Source organism: Pseudomassariella vexata (genome assembly GCF_002105095.1).
Source record: "Pseudomassariella vexata strain CBS 129021 chromosome Unknown BCR38scaffold_20, whole genome shotgun sequence".
NCBI lineage: Eukaryota > Fungi > Ascomycota > Sordariomycetes > Amphisphaeriales > Pseudomassariaceae > Pseudomassariella > Pseudomassariella vexata.
In genome coordinates this window covers 390,047-407,971 of record NW_024467975.1, presented here as the reverse complement: position 1 = coordinate 407,971, position 17,925 = coordinate 390,047, and the positions used below count along the sequence as shown (strand labels likewise).

Genomic DNA, 17,925 nt, shown 5'->3' with positions numbered 1-17,925 from the left:
ATCGCCGGAAACGTGGCTCTCGTGACCGTCCAACACTAACAATCGATATATCCCGGACTTTCCATCTTTCGTACAATTATCGAAGTGTTTAATAAATTCCATACCGATCTCGTTAGTCGTCCATCCTTTTGGACTAGGTCTAATTCTCCAATCTTTCGGAATGTTGTCGTCTTCGTACCAAGAAGAGAGGTGGTATCGGCCCGCAACAACGATACCGTATTTCGCGATAACATTCGCAACAAGCCGAAACCAATCTGCAATAAGCTTTGGATCTTCGCATTGGGCCCTTTGGTAATCGTAAGGACGGTTCCAACGAGTTTTCAACTCTCTGCGACGTGCGACGAACCTCGAGGCCCAGCTCTCCTTAGCAACATGTGAGCTCCTTGGGTGCATTATTTGGTTTGATGGTCCGATTTATCTTCTATACCCCTTGTATCCTCTATGAAGACCTTCATAGCATTCCGATTTTCGTGTAATTTCTACTGTATCGCAGGTACAAACAGCCTCATAACCCCATTCACATACCACCCAGGTAACTTCCACTCCTCCACCGCCTCCTTAATTCCTCTATTCATCCTCGACACATACTCTTTCTTCGGAACGCTCTCCCAAACCCTTTCAAAATCAACGTACGCCAGCACTTTTGCCTCCGTCCTCTCCTTCTCCCCCTTCCCCATCAAGTTCCTCAACGCGCCTCTCCCCTCAAGAACACTCACATCCACGAACACCTTCTGATAAGCGTACGGCACGCCCTCGCACATATCAAGAGTCCTCTCGTCTGCAGGATGGAGATCGTACAGAACCCCGTACACTCCTGGCTTCTCCGACAGTCCCTCCTCTTGCGTTCGGCTGTTTGCAACAGCAGACTGAGCCGACGCTTCTTGTCCCGGTGAGATAGCAGCACCCTTATCGGACAGCTTGACAATATTGGCATAACCCCTCTCATTAATGATCCACTTCCAACCCGGTAGATGACCGAGGCCGACCGGCAACGAGTCGGGGCAGCGCCGGTGCATTTGTGTGGAAGAGAGGTTGGAGCCGTAGGCGAAATAGAGAAAGAGTGGCGGGGTCTCTTTTGGGCTATTTCCGCTGCTGCTCTCTGCTTTTCTTTTGGCTTGCGCCGGGGCTGTGGGTTGTGCGCGTTCGAGCGTTTGTTCCATAGTGATGGGTTGCCCAGGCCAAAGAAATGTTGAAGAGAAGTATGAGCAACTTTTGGGATTTGTACGAAGATCCCAATATCCGGGTTGCCTGAGAATTGGCTCGGCTGGGATTCGAAGAACAGATAGGTAGAGGATACTACGATGTGTAAGTTTTGCAAACAACGGTGTGCGTCGATGTTGCTGTGATTTGTTACGTCAGAGGTTTTGAGAACTCAAGTATGCTGCTGGCTTAAGAATATGCAAGTGGCTTAATCAAGTACGGGTGAAGTTGGCAAATTGACCCCCCGACCAAGTTGCTTTTTGTTCTGAACATAGATAAGTGAGCCAGGACTAGTTGAAATTTTCTGGAGCTTGTTCAAGTACTACGGGTTGATGGACCATCTTGTCTTTGTTATGCAGATAAACACATAAAACCTGGTTTAGGCAACCGCACAAGCAAGATCAATGTCAAGATAGGCAATGACAAGACCACAAAGCGCCAATGGGCCGTGGACAGCCGATTAGATGATTGAATCCATTCACCCTGCACTTACAGTCTCGAGCTGTTCTTGTTTCTGGTATTTCATTACCTGGAGCTTGTCCAAACCGGCTCCATCTAGACTCTAGAAGCGCATTTTGTTTCAACAAGTCGCATACAAGAATAGATGACCGATGCAACTCGAGGTTATTGCTTAGCCAAGGAGTTAAGCCTTATGCTCACTGCCCTCTTGTGAGCATCAAGCTCCTCTACCTTCGCCAGTTGCATAACAGCACCGCCGACATTTTTCAATCCCTCAGCTGTCAAGTGGGCACTCGTGATGTGCTTAATGAAGGAACCGAGGTTGACCCCCGAGTACTGCTTCGCATATCCGTATGTTGCTGTAAACAATTAGCGACCACAGTTTCAGCCCGGAGGGCATGACTTACGGAGTGAGTGGTTAACACCAGCAGAGTAGTCGCCAACACTTTCCGGCGTCCACTTGCCGATGAACACGCTACCGGCATTCATAACCTTGTCCACAACTTTCTCAGCATCCTTGACCTGCAGGATCAAGTGCTCAGGAGCGTATTCGTTGCTGATTCTCATCGCCTCATCTATATCCTTGACCAGGATAGTCACCGAGTGGTCGATAGCCCCTCGGACGATGTCAACTCTCGGGAGAGCCATGGCCTGCTTGTGTAACTCATCCTCAATCGCTTGCAAGTGCTGTTCTGTTAGATCAACGGCAATGCAGACAACTTGACTATCGACACCGTGTTCGGCCTGGGACAGGAGATCCGACGCAACGAAGGCTGGATCGGCATCTCTATCGGCGACGACGAGAACTTCGGATGGACCAGCCGGCATATCAATGCTCACACCAGCATTTGTGTCGTTGCTGACGTACATTTTTCCGGCGGTAACGAACTGGTTGCCAGGTCCAAGGATCTTGTCAACTTTGGTCACACTCTCTGTGCCGTATGCCATGGCAGCAACAGCTTGCGCGCCTCCTGCCAGAACGATACTCTCCGCGCCAACCTTGTGAGCAACATATACAATCTCGGGTGTGATGCTACCGTCTGGTCTGGGTGGAGAGGCAAGAACAATCTTTTTGCAACCGGCCACCATAGCTGGAACTCCTAGCATGAGTGCTGTGCTGGGCAGAACGGCAGTGCCACCAGGAACATATAGACCGACGCGCTCAATGGGCCTCGAGAACCTGCTGCAGACAACGCCTGGCATGGTCTCCACTTGCAGCGGCTTCTCGTCCTGCTGCGCAGCGTGGAACTTTCGAATGTTCTCGTATGAGACATCAATCGCTTTAATGGTCTCCTCAGGCAGATTCATCAATGATTGAGGGTATGGTGCTTTGAGAACGGGGGATGTCAGAGAAGTGGCCTTCTCAAATTTGTGTGTGTAAGAGAGAAGAGCCTTGTCACCGTTCAGCCGAACGTCGTTGATAATGGGTGCGACGATGCCCATAATGGCCTCTGCTGATTTCTGAGATGGGCGCCTCAGAGTCTCTGAAACCTTCTCTTCACCGACCTCACTGGCATCTACCCGCTTCATGGTGATTTTCTTAATATCAGGTGCATTTTGAGCTGCATTCGCAGGGGCTGGTGTGAGCGGAGCAGTAGATTCCTTGGCAATCTCTTTGGCATTTTCAGCAGCACCGTTGGTAATCCCCTCCTTTTCTGCCCATTTACCCTTGGCATTTCCTGTTCTTCGCTTCACCTTCAAGCTCTTGGCATCCAAGTTGTGCTCAATATCAGACAAGCTGACCCCGGCGCTCACTGCTTTTGTGAGAGCAAAGTAGATTAGGTCTGCAGCTTCGAATGCTACCTCTTCTTTGGTCTGGGCCTCGCATAGCTCCTCAGCTTCCTCCATGATCTTCGCTCGAAGCAGTTTCTCGTCGGAGAAGAGGCGTGCCGTGTAAGAGCCCTCTGGTGCCGACTCCTTTCTAGACACGAGAGTCTGTTCCAGCTTTGAGATGCCGTTTAGGTCGCCGAAACATCCGAACTGGTCGAGGTGGCAGAATCTGCCCTTCTGCCTGACGATGAACTTTAAAGCATCGTTGTCACAGTCCAGGGATATGCGGACCAGTTCCTGCGTATCTCCAGAGGTTGCCCCCTTATACCAGAGACCGCGTTTTCGGCTTTGGTAGACGCCGGTCTGGGTTCTTAACGATTCGGCGACGCTCTCCTCACTGCTGTACACAAGCCCGAGAGCAATACCTCTCTCATCACACACCAAAGTGGGCAAAAGCTTATCGGCACGGTCGGATCTCCACGATCCCGAGAACAGCTTTGAAATAAGAAGCCTCGAGGAGTCATCCTTCTTGGTGGTCAAGCTCTTGGATGGCAAAATAGGGATAGCTGAGATCTGTACACAGATATCCACAAAGTGCTCATAGACCGTGCCAGTTAGGGGCTTGATGTAGAGGGGAGGGAGCTTCTCTAGGATAGCTCTACTCTTTTCGAGAAACTTTTCGACATCACATCTTGTTTGGTCAAAGTCCTTGAACAGCAATCCGAATTCCGTGCCCTCGGATAGTTGACTCGTCTTGCTCACAGCGGGAGCCACTCTACCACGGAACTCGGCGAACTCAGACAGTCTCTCTGGCTGGACAAACACCTTTCGTGCGCCGTGGTCCAGGATTGAGATAATGGCGTCTTTGGATTCCAAGCCGGTTGCATCAAAGAAAGTCTGGGACTCGCCACTGTGCTGGCGCAAGTAGTCAAGTTGCTCCTCTAGTCGGTCTTGAGTCACCTCGAAGAAGACGCAACCAAGGCATGCCACTTCATCCCGTGTCAATCCTTCGATTGAGGCCGCACTCGACGGAACGGAGACGTCGACCAAAAAAGGGAGCGGCAAGGTTGTCTCCATATCAACTGATTTTGGGGTAGAAGATGAATGAATGAATGAATGACAGTTTACTAAGCTCCAAGTTGTGACAGAAGCTCATAACCAAAGAATGACCCAAGGCCAAGTTCCTAGATCGGCAGATTCCTCGGATGTTTCCTTGGATAGTGGGGGTAAAGAACAAAAATCTACCCCTCCATCAAACTCGCCATTGCTGCAATTGACTCATTGAGCCAGTCTCGGACGATCGATTCGTCATTTATAATGTGGTCAGTGCACATTACCGCCTTCCGTAAGAGGATACAAATTATGGGCCTCGAAACTTCACGCGATCGTCTATATCGAAGCTCCAGGCATTGAAGCATTGCAGCATTGAAGCTTCAATTTCCAGCTTTCTATCTTTCATCACAATAGGAACAAACAACAATATACACGCGGCACCGGAACAAATCTTTAATTTTACTATCCGAATTCAGGCTTGAATACCCTTCCTCAAGTCACAAAGGTCTTCTCTTTCAACTGACCCGCTACATCTCGAGTAGTAGCACCCGATGGATTGAACCTCATCGGCAACTCTGTAGCACAGCGCCTCCCGCGCCTGACCTTCTGTTTCAACTTCTTGCGATCTCGGTACTATCGCATTCTGCGCTGCAGTTATCGGCTATAATACACAGCAGGCACCGCTTAGATGTCTCCACAATCGCAAACCAACGGCGTCGCGCCTGCATCCTCGGGACCGTCTCAATCGCAACCAGCCCAAACGCAATCATCAAGCACTACACTCCCCGCCTCACAGCCTGTGCCAGGCGCAGCAGCAGCACTTGGCCCTGTCTCGCCTGCGATCACCTCAGCCCCGCGCCCCCGCGACGCGCGCGTAATTGAGCTCCTCCTGACTTCCCAAGGCGTGACTTCCTTCGACAGCCGCGTGCCCCTCCTCCTCCTCGACTTCGCCTACCGACATACGTCCTCCATCCTCTCCGATGCCCTCCATCTAACGACCGACCCCTTCATCACCCACGCCGGCGCGAAGCCGAGCGCACAATCCGGCGCTGCGCCCTCAGCCCCCGCCGCGGCCGACGCACAAGTCTCCACCAATGCCGTGACGCTGGCCATCGCCTCGCGGCAGGCATACCAGTTCCGGGGTGGCAGCGGGGCCGGTGGAAGCGGTGGCGGCGGTGCATCGAAGGATTGGCTGCAGGAACTGGCCAAGGAACGAAACAAGGTCGCGCTGCCGCGTGTGCATGCGCACGAGTGGGGTGTTCGACTTCCGGGTGAGCGGTTTGTACTCAGCGGTCAAGGCTGGGGATTGCGGGACACGTGGGAGGAAGACGGGGATGACGGTAGTTTGGATGAGGATGAGGACGAAGAGGAGATGGAAGATGTGATGGATATCGACCCAGCCACCAAGATTGAGCCAGCTACGGAAGGCGAGGGCGGCGGGCTGGACGAGTTCCTTGGCGATGATATGGCAGATGAGGATATGGAGGGGATGGAGTAACCGAGGGCTTGGATATTGTCAGCACAGCATCGAAAGCAAGCCAAGAGACTTGCTGGCTTTGGGTTTAGGCGTTTGCGAGGTCATCCAAAACGGCCGGTTCGTAGGCTCGTTCCGGGGCTACATGAAAAGTGCGAACTACGCTACAAAGGGAGTTGACCAGGCTGAGAAGATGCCTGTACCTCCTTGATGCAGCTCCTCGACACAGGTCTTCGACAACAGCTGTCTGTGAGAGAGGGGTGGTCTCAGTAGGTAGAGACCGCCTAGGTTTAGGAGATGGCAGAGCATCTGAGGCGTTTTATTGAGATGCGACAGAAAGGTGCCAGAAATCGCTACGAAATTCCGATTTGCGTTGGAACTTCTGGTGAAGCTGCGGACTACAGTCAGGAAACCGTTGCATAGATCAAACGAGTCATACACCACGAGACCATCTAGGTCTGCAGTGCGTTTTTCCAAAGTCATTACTGTGCAGAATCAGAAGACATGATGCAGAAAATTCTCTAGTGAGATTAAGATTTCATTTGTTGTACAATGTACACCCCAGTCTACGACGAAAATGTAAACCCTCAACGCCAACGCTATGCGACAAAATGTGGTGTGTAACCACCCGATTCTCCTATGACACCAATCTGTCCAGCTCACTTGGTGTATGTTACTTTTAATCTTCCTTTGCAAATGCTAAACGAAATCTTCCTGTTACTCGACTACAATGTCGAATCCTCGCCGCGCCCAGATCACTCATACACCACTCGTCTCACCGAGATTCCAGTTCCTGGCCCTCAGTATTTTTCACTGGCTTCTCGATCCCAAGGTGACTGATGCCCGTGATCACCTCGGCGAAATTATCTTGCACGATAGGACTAGGAGTCCTCTTAGCTCCCTCAGCTTCCGGCGCATGCAGCTGCTGTTGGGTGTTCTCGACGACGTCATCTTCCTCTTCTAGTTCCTCATCATCCTCATCGTCCGCATCGTCATCTTCAATCATGCTTCCGATCATGTTCTGCTCGTCCTCGTGAATCCCGCTGCCGCTTAGGATGCTCTCTGGTGCATCATCGTCGTACACACGTGAAAGGTAGGAATCTCCCATGTTGCCCACATCTTCCTCTTCCTCATCCTCTGCAAAGCTCCGGGCATCATCCGCATCCTCGTCGTCTTCGCTCGCGGAGAACTGATCTAAATCCAGGGGTTGACTCCGCCAGTATGTAAAGTCGGTGTACTGCTCGCCCCCACCCTTTACGAGGGTGCTGACGGGTGGGAAGTAGTGATCGACGACGTCATTCATGTTGACGTAGGATAATTTCAGCTTGTTAAGGGCAAGGAGGTCGAGCGATACCTCGGAGTTGTAGTTGATGGTGAAGATGCGGCTGCGCGGCACGTCGACCGTGCGATACGAAATTTGGTCCGTCAGACGGTTACCAAACCCGGCATAGAAACAGTGTTTCTCGTGGCCATATAGGTTGCGGATATCACGGAGCGTAGCCATCTTGAAGACTTCCGGTTTCTTGATATACAGCTCCCGCCGCAAGGCCGCGACCGTCCGGTCCGGTGAAAGAATCGTAGGGCCGCGAGGCAGTTTGTAACCGTCTTGTACAATCCCATAAATATAAGTTCTTGTGCCATCAGCCAAACCGACGGATCGACTGGTAAGATACATAATGTTGTACCCGTTGGCAGCAATATCACTGTAAAGCTTTGCCACACCCGCATGGGTCCAATCACGGCCGATTCTAGGGAGCAGATGTCCTAGAGCATCCGATTTGGTAATGGTTCCGTCGATGTCTGAAATAACAACAGGAGCATCGTGCTGCCACAGGTACATGCTAGATGTACAAGTAGCCCGGTTGACGGTGAAGGAGAGCGAGTTCTCGCCATGCTTTAGATTCAGCTTTTTCAATTGATCACTAGTCAGGCGCAGTGTCTTGGCGTAGTTTCGATTAGGGTTGCCTGCAGAGCTTCCACCAGGCGTGGTTGGTGGTGTGCCAACACTCATGTGTCCAGCATCAGACTCGCTTCGTCGGTGCAATGGCTCAGGCATAGACGAGGCTGAGTCATCGCTTGCGTAGCCCGGATCCGACGATGCGTCGATGGCAAGAGGAGCAGGTGATTGCTTCAATGAAGCCATTGTCTTTTTCATTGCGCTCTCCTTGGCCTCCCCACTACTGTATATCCACAAGTTACCATCCTCGTCCATACCAAATAGGGCTCCGATGTCGTAGTCCCCTTCCAGCTCCTCGGCCAAAATCCTGCGGGCCACAACCTCAGCGCGAATGGCGTCTTCTTCGCTGCTCTTGAATCCGGTCATGTCCAGCATCAAGTCGCCCGTCTCGGTTACATGGCTCGGGATGTTAGCGGCCGAGAGTTCCTTCGACAATGTCATCGCACGCTGCACAGCCTCTCGGGGAGCAACGGGAGGGGGGCTGATGGATCTATGCGACGCGCGGGGACTCTCGTCCTGGATGGATGCATCTGGGGAGTCTTCAAGTTTCGCGTGAACTCGCGCGCTGGATGGGAGGATGTCATCGCTGTGGAATGGCATTTTATGCGATCCAGACCAGCCTCTCGATGGACGTCCTTGCGTTAAGTCTGGCGATGTGGACATGGCGGTCAACAAGCCTATTGAGTAAGTTAGTCGTCATCGATGATGGGCAGATACATTTCGCAGATTTGAGTGGCGGTACGAACCTGGACGTGGGATAGGGACGGGTCCTGGTCGGCTTCCTATTGTCGAGTATCGGGGCTTACCACTATCTCCATCGAGCTGTAGAAGGTCGGGCTCCGACATGACGCCTGCTGGATTCCGCTCAGGCTGGAGCGGTGGGCTGGATGCCGGCGACGCCAGAGGGGAGGTCTGGAGACTCTGCGGAATCGTATCGGTGGTCTCGAAGACGAAGAAAGCCTCGCCTCCTTCACCGAGTTTCATGGCATATTCTTGTTTGACGCCATTGACCTTGAACTCGACTCGCTTCTCGTAGGGGCGCAACACGGAGCCCTTCCCAAAGCGGACGTGGAATGGCGAGCAGGCCAAAGTGCCGTCCTCTTGCTCGACGACGATCACATCGATGGCACCACTGAAGGTAGCCGGGTTGATTGAGTTCCATGTCGTCGACACCGAATCACTGATGTTTCTGACGTACTGCATGTTTGCCCAATATGCTTTGTTCCAACCTCAACGACTGCAAACCGCGAGACGGCCAATGAAGGTGGGGTGAAACGAGCGAATGTGTTGCGTCCAAACGAGTCTCGGGTTTCGATTTCTGTTCTCAGGGACGGCCGCTTTCCCCACAAGTTGCTGCGCTGTTGGATGCGGTGTAAAATCGACCAACTACAAATTGTTTGTGACTCCGGGTTTTGGTAGCGAAGGTGGTCGGAGGAATGTGAAATCGTTTGATGGTATACCTGGTCGACAGGAAGAACGAACATAAAATGAGCCAGGTCTTGCAAGGTACGACAGTAGCTTATTCGCAATGTGACGTAGAGGCAGTGGATCAAGGAACAAGTCGCAAACTGGCGGGAAACTGCGCGTTCTGATGAACAGATCAAAGATCACTGGACACAAACGTAGGTCTGACTATTATCGGGACGAGCGAGTGAGCAGAAGAGTAGAAGCAGACGTCACGGAGGATATCGTGGAGATTTATGACAGGCCGCCGACTTTGTTCTTCGGGGGAGGACGACGTCAGGGCGCGGTTGAATTCAAATCAAAGAGCTCGCTCAACAGATGCGACCATGGGACCCCCAAGGCCCCGCCCCAAAGCACTTTACCATACTGAAGTAGTACATCAATTCCACGCTAGCGACGCCCGCCGCTGACTGTCGACCGGGGGCTTTGCCCTATTACACCTCGGGAATGCGGCGCTTGACGTCGCTATTGCATCCGGCAATCAATCCTGTAGCTGTCGGCAGCAGCGAATGGTCTTTATTTTGTGGTCATCATGTCAACAATAGCGGATGCAGGAGTTGACCCATTCATACACTCATTCCTCCTTTGTTTGACAACTGCGTGTGCATCATGACTAAACCCTGGGCTCATACCACACAGCGTGCCGCTTATTGCAGTCAGCGGAACAATTAATGTTCTCATAACGCTCGAGTCATTACTACGCGTGACCAGTAACCCCTTCGCTACGAAAAGGCGGGTTGCGTTTGGCAGGAATAGCGAGGAGTATAGTTGGGCTGCCTGGTCCAAAGAGTTTCAACGATATGCAGCTCTATGATTGAAACTACTTATGTGTATATGTATTCAGCATTACAATTTTGCGCTTCTAGCATGGCCTCAGCCCATCCAACTCACTAACCGCATTGACCACCTTTTTGCATGCATCCCCATTTTGCAGGGAATTTCTACGCCTCAACAACACGACGTCTCTCAATTTACCTCGCAATTGCTCCCTATCTACGTACAAAATGGCTAATCCAGTGGAGAATAGTCTGGACGATTTTGAGCAGCGAATCGAACGCGCTAAATAGCTTGTCCGTCAGGGCTCTTCCCAGGCCGTAGCAGCTCATCGGTACGGTATCAAGGGGACTACACTGTCCTACCGTATTCGTCACGGTAATTCGCATCGCGACGCCGCCTCCAGGCAACAAAAGTTGACTCCAGAGCAAGAGGAGGTTATCGTGAACTGGATCCTACACGAAGAAGTGTGTGGACGGGCTCCTAGCAAGCGTTATGTGGCCGACTTCGCTGCCGAAATCCTCCTTGCTCAAGGGGATAACAATACACTCGGCCAACACTGGGTGGATCACTTCGTTAGCCGCCATCCACAGATACGTACCAAAATTGGGCGCGTCGTAGATGCTAGCCGAGTTAGAGCGTCCGATTCGAACAAGATCCGAGACTTCTACACCCTCCTCGAACGCTTACGTACGAAGTATCATATCAAACCCGACAACGAGTATAATATGGATGAGACAGGTGTCCAAGAGGGGGAATCTGGGCATGGTACGGTTATTGGGACGTCTAATTCATGCCGGGTACGCGTATCAAAGTCGGACGCTTCGTCGTGGTGCTCCTGGTTAGAGTACATTTCGCATACCCAACGGGGTACACCTGTCTGCGTATTTTCCGGCAAGAGAGTCCAAGCACAGTGGTTCCCAGACCAAAATATCCCTGAGTGGGAATACACCGCGACGAGTAAGGGCTGGAGTAATAAAGTTATCGCAAATAGGAATAGGTGGTTAGATCAGGTTTTTCTCCGAGACGAAGCCTAGGGGTACCGAATGGCGACTCCTTATCCTCGACGGCCACCAGACACATATTCATGCCGAATTTATGTGGAAAGCCTACTAGAATAGAGTCGCCGTGCTGTATTTACCCTCACACTGCAGTGACGATCCCCAGCCGTGCGATGTCGGGCCGTTCTCACCTTTGAAGACCTACTACCGCCAAGAGCTTAGGGCTTACGCTTCCTACAAGGCTACAGCCCCAATTTACAAGCAACGTATGCTAGAAGCATATCTACGTGCCTCGGAGAGAGCCTTTACTACGGAAAATATTAAATCTGGCTGGCGGAAGACTGGTATATGGCCCCTAGGCTCCGAAGGACTAGTCGACGTATCTTGTGATCCTCCGGAGCCTCATACACCAGATCCCCCGCCTCATATATCACCACCTTTAGTTGCTTTTACTCCTCAGAAAGTGCAGCAACTATCTAGCCAACTACAGTCGATAGAGAAAGCCGAGGGCGGGTTATCTCGTAAGATTCGTACCCTAGTAGGCAAGGCGGGCAAGGCCCTTACACTCCAGGCCGCCGAGAATGCCAAATTACGTATCTAAAACGAGCAACTATATGAAGAACTCGATAAATAAGCTCCAGATATACGCCAGCCCGTCGAGCCAGACCCGAATAAGTATTCGTTAACTTATCAGCGATCCGAACAGCCCAGGACAAGCGAAATAAGCGAATACGGCCTATTTTACCGGATAAGCAGTTAGAAATTGATACTTTTCTCGAAGGAAGGGTCCCTCCTCTAAAGAGGGCTCGAAAGAATATATCTAAGTCTTCGGACACTTAAATTAAGTATGTTCTGTATATAAATGATATGGACGAAGTATTTAGGTTGATTCAGTTAGACCCTGCAAAATGGGGGTGCATGCAAAAAGGTGGTCAATGCGGTTAATGAGGGACGTAAGCCGTGGCTTCGTAATAGGTCCATGCGACTGGCCCAGACTTTCGACTCCAAGCGCCTGGAAGCTTTTGAGGAGTGTTGAACAACATATCTCAACATCAAGTCTCCAATCACAGGTTCCCGATAATCATGAATCTGCCCAAACGGCCGTTCCCACATGTGCTGTCATGTGGTCACATCTGCAGGACGAGTTTCCGCCCGCTATCAGCTCCAGAGAGAAACTTCGCCGACCCGCAAATATGAGCGGAAGAGCCCCAGAAAACTTCCGCGCCAGTGTCCAACGTGATACTGATTTCATAGCCGATCCAGCCGCCCGAAGACATGTGACGATCATCGTCTCTCGGCTTGTTGTGATAGTCGCGAGTGTTTTGCTGCTGATATCCCATCGCATCAGAAATGGCACGAAGTGAACGGACTTCAGGCGCTGCCCGTATAGAGCATGTAGTTACTCAACACTCTTACCAATACGCCGCCAGCTAGATTTGCCTCGTTGCCTAATGCAAGGGCAACATGCTGCTCTTAAGCCGCTCGGACCGGAAGGCATCAAAGTTGGGATGGAACACGCAGGGCGGTTTCTGGATCACCCAAGTGCACCCACCCAAGTGATGAGAGACGGTTTCCAACAATTTATGCTGGGGCATAGCGGTGAAGACGCTTACACGACTCCGCGAACTTAGAATAGTCGATCCCACACAGAGTTTCTGGAAGCGGAGAACTGTGTAATGTATATCCTCGGCGAACGCGTATTTCCCCATAGCATAGCTTAGAGCAGTTGTATGGCAGATAAAGCTTTCCGAGTTTGATAGCTGGCTCGGTCGAATATACAAGCCTCCTGGTTTTATAGATTAGGTAATACTCGTTGTAGCGGGTTGTCAAATCGTAAGTGTTGACGATTCCCATTCGACAATTAACGGATAATTTTAAACAGATCTTATACGTGTATTTCAGACCATCTGCAACGAGAAAACTATTCGTGATGATATATGCCTTTGCTAACGACTCGGTGTAAGCATAAGGCACGTACCTCTATCCTGAAGCGAAGCACGGAAGGATCTATCGCTTGAGTATGCAATCAGCCTGGCCAACTAGAGTCAAGCATACTTCTTTGCAGTAGCGTGCATCTTGTTACGACCACACGACACCCCCATTGTCGACTGCAATGCCGAGATCTTACGGTTCTTCTGTTTGCTGTATGAATTTGAGCCCCTCCCTGCGTGACCACTTGCATACCGTTTCTGTGTACGGCTTCATCTTGAATTGCTCGTCTTCCCATACCGTTGCAGGGCGTTGGCTGCAAGGCTTATGCATCTATGCGTGAGAAGTAGCAGGTTGCACGCATTGTTCGTGCCAGCGCATCATCGCAACTGGCCGTGCCATGCTCTTGACAGTTTGTGCTGCGCATTTCCCGACCCGACTGACTCTGACTTGTCAAGGGTTCTCCGCGAAAATCGCAAAAGCTGGCACGTAAACTAGCAGCTCAATTTCCCCATTTTTAGTCCAATCGTGAACTTTTGGCAGTTCCATCACATTGCCGGTAAACCCCCAATCCGCTAGTTTAATCCACATTTTGGAGAGGGGGCTCGTTCTCTGGCAGGAGGGAGGGACCTTGATTGCTTGAAACATTTTCATCATCTCTTCTTTGATTTTCCTCCTGCTCCCTCCCTCTCCTTTTCCTTCTGTTTTATTCGCGAACAAACTCCCAGTCCTTTCCGATTCACGACGATATGTCATGGACCCCATGGACGACGTCTGTTCCTACCATTCTCGTCGTCTGTGCCGTTCTCGCATGGTGGTTTACCGAGCCTAAAACGGCGCATCTCAACCTAATCGTGACCATAGGCTGCATCCTCTTCTTCTGGGCGGTTGCTCCCGATCTCGCTCAAGACTCTCCAGCCTGGGTGTACCAAGCGTCTATTAGCCTTGCGACTTTCCTGCACCTGGATATTCTGGTGTTGTACCATGCCAATATGCTCGTAACGGGAGCTGCTGTGCTTTGGTATGTTTATTTTCGAAACCTTCGCAGTGGTGCATTTAAGCTTTCCGAGTACCCGGCCCACCTAACGAGTTTGGTTTGACAGGCTGGCTCATCGAGCCTGGCAGACATTATGGAAGCCAGTCCCCGAACTTATCAGCATTCTCGGTGTCGACGTCCCCGATCCTCCTGACGTTTCCCTTGCCGGAATCCGTGCCGATGCCGCCACTCTTCACTGGACCCGTCCCCGACCCAATCGACCTGTCGGGAAATTTCTGATACAGGTGAACGGCGTGAATGGTGAGTGGGGATAATTATGAGGTGTGCGTGTGCGGACTCGTGGACTGACAACAAGCTTAGTGGGAGAGTCGGCACACCAGGAGACGGCCATCACGGTGACGGGGTTGAAGCCCAACCATTTTTACAACGTACGTGTCATTGCTGTGGGACACAATAACTTCCAGGCGGGAAGTCGCGTCATCCGACTGCGCACGTTCGCAAGAGATGGACGACCTCAATTAGGGGACGGGCGCCTCCCTTCCAACTTCGCTCCCGAAGAGCAGCAGCTGGCAATGCCTGGAGATCCTCACGATGAAGACGGGACGCCGAGAAGCCCGGCCGCTGGTGTGGAGACAGCTTCGTTCCCCGAGAGCAACCTTGCGCCGCCGACACGAGAAGCCAGTTCGTCCATCTCCATACCTAGGCGCAACACGTTGACTCGGAAACATTCCCCTTCCACGACGAGCATGGATCAATCGGTCAAGGATGCTCTACGCAGATTGCCAGAAGAGGAGTCCCTGCAGAAATTGGGTGAAAAGTTCGAGAGCATTCGGAAGGAAATGGAGGAAATACAAGCGCAGATAGCAAATGATGAGAAAGAGCACAAGGAGATGATGGATGAGTTGGCGGATGAGAAAAGGTCTAAGAGGCGCGTGCAGAAGGAGAAGGACGACACGACGGAGAAATTGAAGCGGGAAATGGGCTCTACCGACAGAGCCATGCGAAGCGCTCAACAACGCAAGACCCAGAAGGAGAAGCTGCTGAAAGAAAGGCAAAACGACCGCAAGAAGCTTCATGACGAAGTCGCCAAATGGGAGAAGGACATGGCCCAGATGCGCAAGAGACAGGCTGGTTTCGAGAAGGACAAGGCCAATATTCAGCAGGAAGGGGATGACCGAGCAAGCGAACTGCGCGAGGACCTGGAGGCTCTGCAGGCAAGTCTTGCGCAGGAAGAGGCGGAATTGAAAGAAAAGGGCAAGGAACTGAAGGAGGCCGAGGACCAGCGTAAAACACTTCCGGGAGGGGAGGAGAGTGAGGAATGGCGCGATACTGATCGTCAGATCAGACGGGACTGGGAAAACAAGTCTCGAGATCTTCAGAGGCGGCTATTCTATGCGAACCGCCGAGCCAAGGCGCTGGACGACTATGAGAATGTTTTGCGCAGTCAGCTCAGCGCTGCTCAACAGTCAGGACTTCCTTTCTCGTACAACCAGGCCAATTCGTCTGGCGTCGAATTCGACGTGGCAACTCAGAATCAACTCAAGCGACGGAGCCGCAACAGCAACTCTATGTCAAATGTGGTTATACCATCGCCCGCCGCATCCTACGCCGGTCCCGAGAGGGCCTATACATCTTCAAGCAGTTTTACCCTGTCCCGCCCACCGACAATGCCGCCAGGTTTTGCCCAAGGCCCTTTCATGGACCTCACTGCGGACATGTCGGCTCCATTCGATGAGGATGGCATCAAAGCCCTGACTGCGGGTGCGCCTCTCAGTCCCACAGCCGCATCACTCTTGCCTGCCGGCATGCTTGATATGGTGGACGATGAGCCCCCCAGTCCGGCATCCCGTCCGACTAGACATAATACGTTTGGCTCCAATATGTCTCCCGAAAATGATCCACAGTCTCCTGCATCTTCAGGACGATCGATCAGTATCATATCCAGTCCACGCGGCTCTTCCCAGAATCTACCCTTCTCACATTACACTGGCGAGAACAGTGAACGCCGGTCATTGAGGGGAGACTTTGGCACCGCCTCATCGCCAATTGCCCCGCCGACTTCTGCAAGCACCCGATTCTTCCCTTGGCTTCACCGCATGCACAAACCCACCGCTACCGATGCGGACGAGCCACCTGCCTTGGGGGCACTGAAACCAGCCCACAGTCAATCTTTTCCTCGCTCCGTTGAGGACTCGGATATTTCTACGAAGCGAAAGTTGAGTTTCTCAGCCGGTTGGGGTGTGTTTAATCGAAACTGCACGGGGCCTGGCATGCCGGACGCTGGCCACTCGAGCTCCGTGAGCATAGCTTCACGTCGGCTTGGGCTCTTCACCAACGGAAACAGCGGCAGCAACGTATTTGATCAAGACCCTAGCAGCCCGAGGCCTGTTTCGATTGCTTCATCTGATCTACCACGACCATCTACTGATAGCAGTTCAATTTGGGCAAAGCAGCCGCCGCAGAGCCGGCTTTGGTCGCCAGAGGCTGGTGATCCGTGGGCATCTCGGAGTGCGTCTAGGAGACCTTCCATCCATGGGTCCCCCTCTGCGCTGAAGACAACACTAGCTGATGCGGATGATGAAATACTGCACGACTCAGAGATTCATCAACCGCCATCACGAGTAGGCATTATTGGTCACAGGCCACCATCCAAGTCCCTTGCCGGACGTTTGAACCCCAATGCGCCAAGCTTCAATGCCCCCGGCAGTTTCATGACGCTGTTCCGCCCTAAGGAGAAGGATGGCAAGGAAAGCAAGGATAAGGACAAAGCGAAGGGTAAGGCGAAGAATAAAGACAAGGATTACGAACCCGTAAGGGAAAGAAAGCCGCGTCCATCTATAACGTCTGCGTCGGAAACCGACGAGTCGCCCAGCGAGTCGCGCAAGTCGCGCGATACCTTCTCGGTGCATACCCCTTCGGTCACCGAGTCTCGCGAGTCTCTGTCCTTGGATCAAGCACTCTCCAACGCTCACTCGGATCTCGCAGTAGGGCTGGGCTTCAAGGAGCACGAAAGCGGGATCAAAAAACTACTACGCAAAGGGAGTACATCCAAGTTCAGCTTGCATTCTATCTCTTCTATACGCGGCGTCGGCGGCAAGAAAGGTCCCAGCAGCGTGACCAATTCGGACAAGAATATGTCTATGGAACGCGCAAGCTTTGACGAGAACGCAGAAGAAGGTAGTACCGGAATAGCCCGCAGCTATGAGAGTCCGAGCAGCAGTCCATCGCTGGGACCTATGAGCGCTGGTAAAGCTCATGCGAAGGAGAAGAGTTGGCGGTTCTCGATGAAGAAGAAGCCAGGCAAGGAAAAGGAGAGCTTGGATCTGGACCATGAGGAGAACAAAACTTCGGCTGGAGAATCGTAGTTTTGTTGTCTATTGGTCACAAGGCGCCATCACTCCGCTTATTATAGTGACAACCAGTGATGCTGAAAATAATCTAAAGCGCTATTTGTACAAAGAGCTATTTATAAACTACCATACTCAGCAATTCATACATACCATCGCATGCTGTCTTTTCGCGTGTGCCGTATTCTCTACATTGACAGGATCTTTCAGGAAAGCTACCCAATAGCTCGTCCCTGAATATCCGATCGAGGAAGGTGGTATTACCTGGCAGAATATCCTCAACATGGTGCGATTAGGGAGCTCGGAAGCTCCGACCTCAACTGTTTTGTATTACGGGCAAGCGACCAACCCCAAGAATATGCATTCCACTCCGAGATCACGACTGTGAGCGGCGATTACAGATCACACACATGGCCCATTTATAGTTCTTGAAAGCCCATTCCCACTTTTCCGATTACCACCTGTTCAACACATAATAGGCAGGGGTTTTTACATGGCCG

The 17,925-nt window shown here is 51.9% G+C and overlaps 6 protein-coding genes across 6 annotated transcripts; 3 read left to right on the top strand and 3 right to left on the bottom strand.

Annotated features, from left to right (window-relative positions):
• Positions 1 to 479: 479 nt before the first annotated feature.
• On the bottom strand, positions 480 to 1,160 carry BCR38DRAFT_354862 (Butirosin biosynthesis, BtrG-like protein; the record flags this gene model as incomplete). Its single annotated transcript, XM_040856909.1, has 2 exons — positions 480 to 814; positions 905 to 1,160. The coding sequence occupies 2 exons, from the start codon at positions 1,158 to 1,160 to the stop codon at positions 480 to 482; spliced, it is 591 nt and encodes a 196-aa protein (XP_040710596.1).
• Positions 1,161 to 1,492: 332 nt separating this feature from the next.
• On the bottom strand, positions 1,493 to 4,693 carry BCR38DRAFT_110042 (histidinol dehydrogenase). The gene is made up of 2 exons (XM_040853368.1): positions 2,067 to 4,693; positions 1,493 to 2,018 (listed from the first exon to the last, which is right to left on the bottom strand). The coding sequence occupies exons 1-2, from the start codon at positions 4,504 to 4,506 to the stop codon at positions 1,825 to 1,827; spliced, it is 2,634 nt and encodes an 877-aa protein (XP_040710595.1). The 5' UTR covers positions 4,507 to 4,693; the 3' UTR covers positions 1,493 to 1,824.
• A 111-nt stretch (positions 4,694 to 4,804) lies between these two features.
• BCR38DRAFT_449997 (transcription initiation factor IID, 31kD subunit-domain-containing protein) lies at positions 4,805 to 6,479 on the top strand. Its single transcript, XM_040861337.1, has one exon. The coding sequence runs from the start codon at positions 5,171 to 5,173 to the stop codon at positions 5,978 to 5,980; it is 810 nt and encodes a 269-aa protein (XP_040710594.1). The 5' UTR covers positions 4,805 to 5,170; the 3' UTR covers positions 5,981 to 6,479.
• Positions 6,480 to 6,731: 252 nt separating this feature from the next.
• Positions 6,732 to 9,116, bottom strand: BCR38DRAFT_490211 (Lipin/Ned1/Smp2-domain-containing protein; the record flags this gene model as incomplete). The annotated part of the gene is made up of 2 exons (XM_040864491.1): positions 6,732 to 8,590; positions 8,660 to 9,116. 2 exons carry the CDS (start codon positions 9,114 to 9,116, stop codon positions 6,732 to 6,734), a joined length of 2,316 nt encoding a protein of 771 aa, XP_040710593.1.
• Positions 9,117 to 11,978: 2,862 nt separating this feature from the next.
• BCR38DRAFT_110004 (uncharacterized protein) lies at positions 11,979 to 12,625 on the top strand. Its single transcript, XM_040853367.1, has one exon. It carries the CDS (start codon positions 12,061 to 12,063, stop codon positions 12,514 to 12,516), a length of 456 nt encoding a protein of 151 aa, XP_040710592.1. The 5' UTR covers positions 11,979 to 12,060; the 3' UTR covers positions 12,517 to 12,625.
• A 1,205-nt stretch (positions 12,626 to 13,830) lies between these two features.
• BCR38DRAFT_461379 (uncharacterized protein) lies at positions 13,831 to 17,443 on the top strand (the record flags this gene model as incomplete). The annotated part of the gene is made up of 4 exons (XM_040862520.1): positions 13,831 to 14,102; positions 14,185 to 14,378; positions 14,439 to 15,160; positions 15,191 to 17,443. 4 exons carry the CDS (start codon positions 13,831 to 13,833, stop codon positions 17,441 to 17,443), a joined length of 3,441 nt encoding a protein of 1,146 aa, XP_040710591.1.
• Positions 17,444 to 17,925: the final 482 nt, after the last annotated feature.

Excerpts from the sequence above, each read along its gene's own strand:
- BCR38DRAFT_110042 (XM_040853368.1), bottom strand. The coding sequence starts at position 4,506 with ATGGAGACAACCTTGCCGCTCCCTTTTTTGGTCGACGTCTCCGTTCCG. Across the intron at positions 2,019-2,066 it reads TGGTGTTAACCACTCACTCC|CAACATACGGATATGCGAAG; the intron begins GTAAGTCATGCC and ends AATTGTTTACAG.
- BCR38DRAFT_449997 (XM_040861337.1), top strand. The coding sequence starts at position 5,171 with ATGTCTCCACAATCGCAAACCAACGGCGTCGCGCCTGCATCCTCGGGA.
- BCR38DRAFT_110004 (XM_040853367.1), top strand. The coding sequence starts at position 12,061 with ATGGGGGTGCATGCAAAAAGGTGGTCAATGCGGTTAATGAGGGACGTA.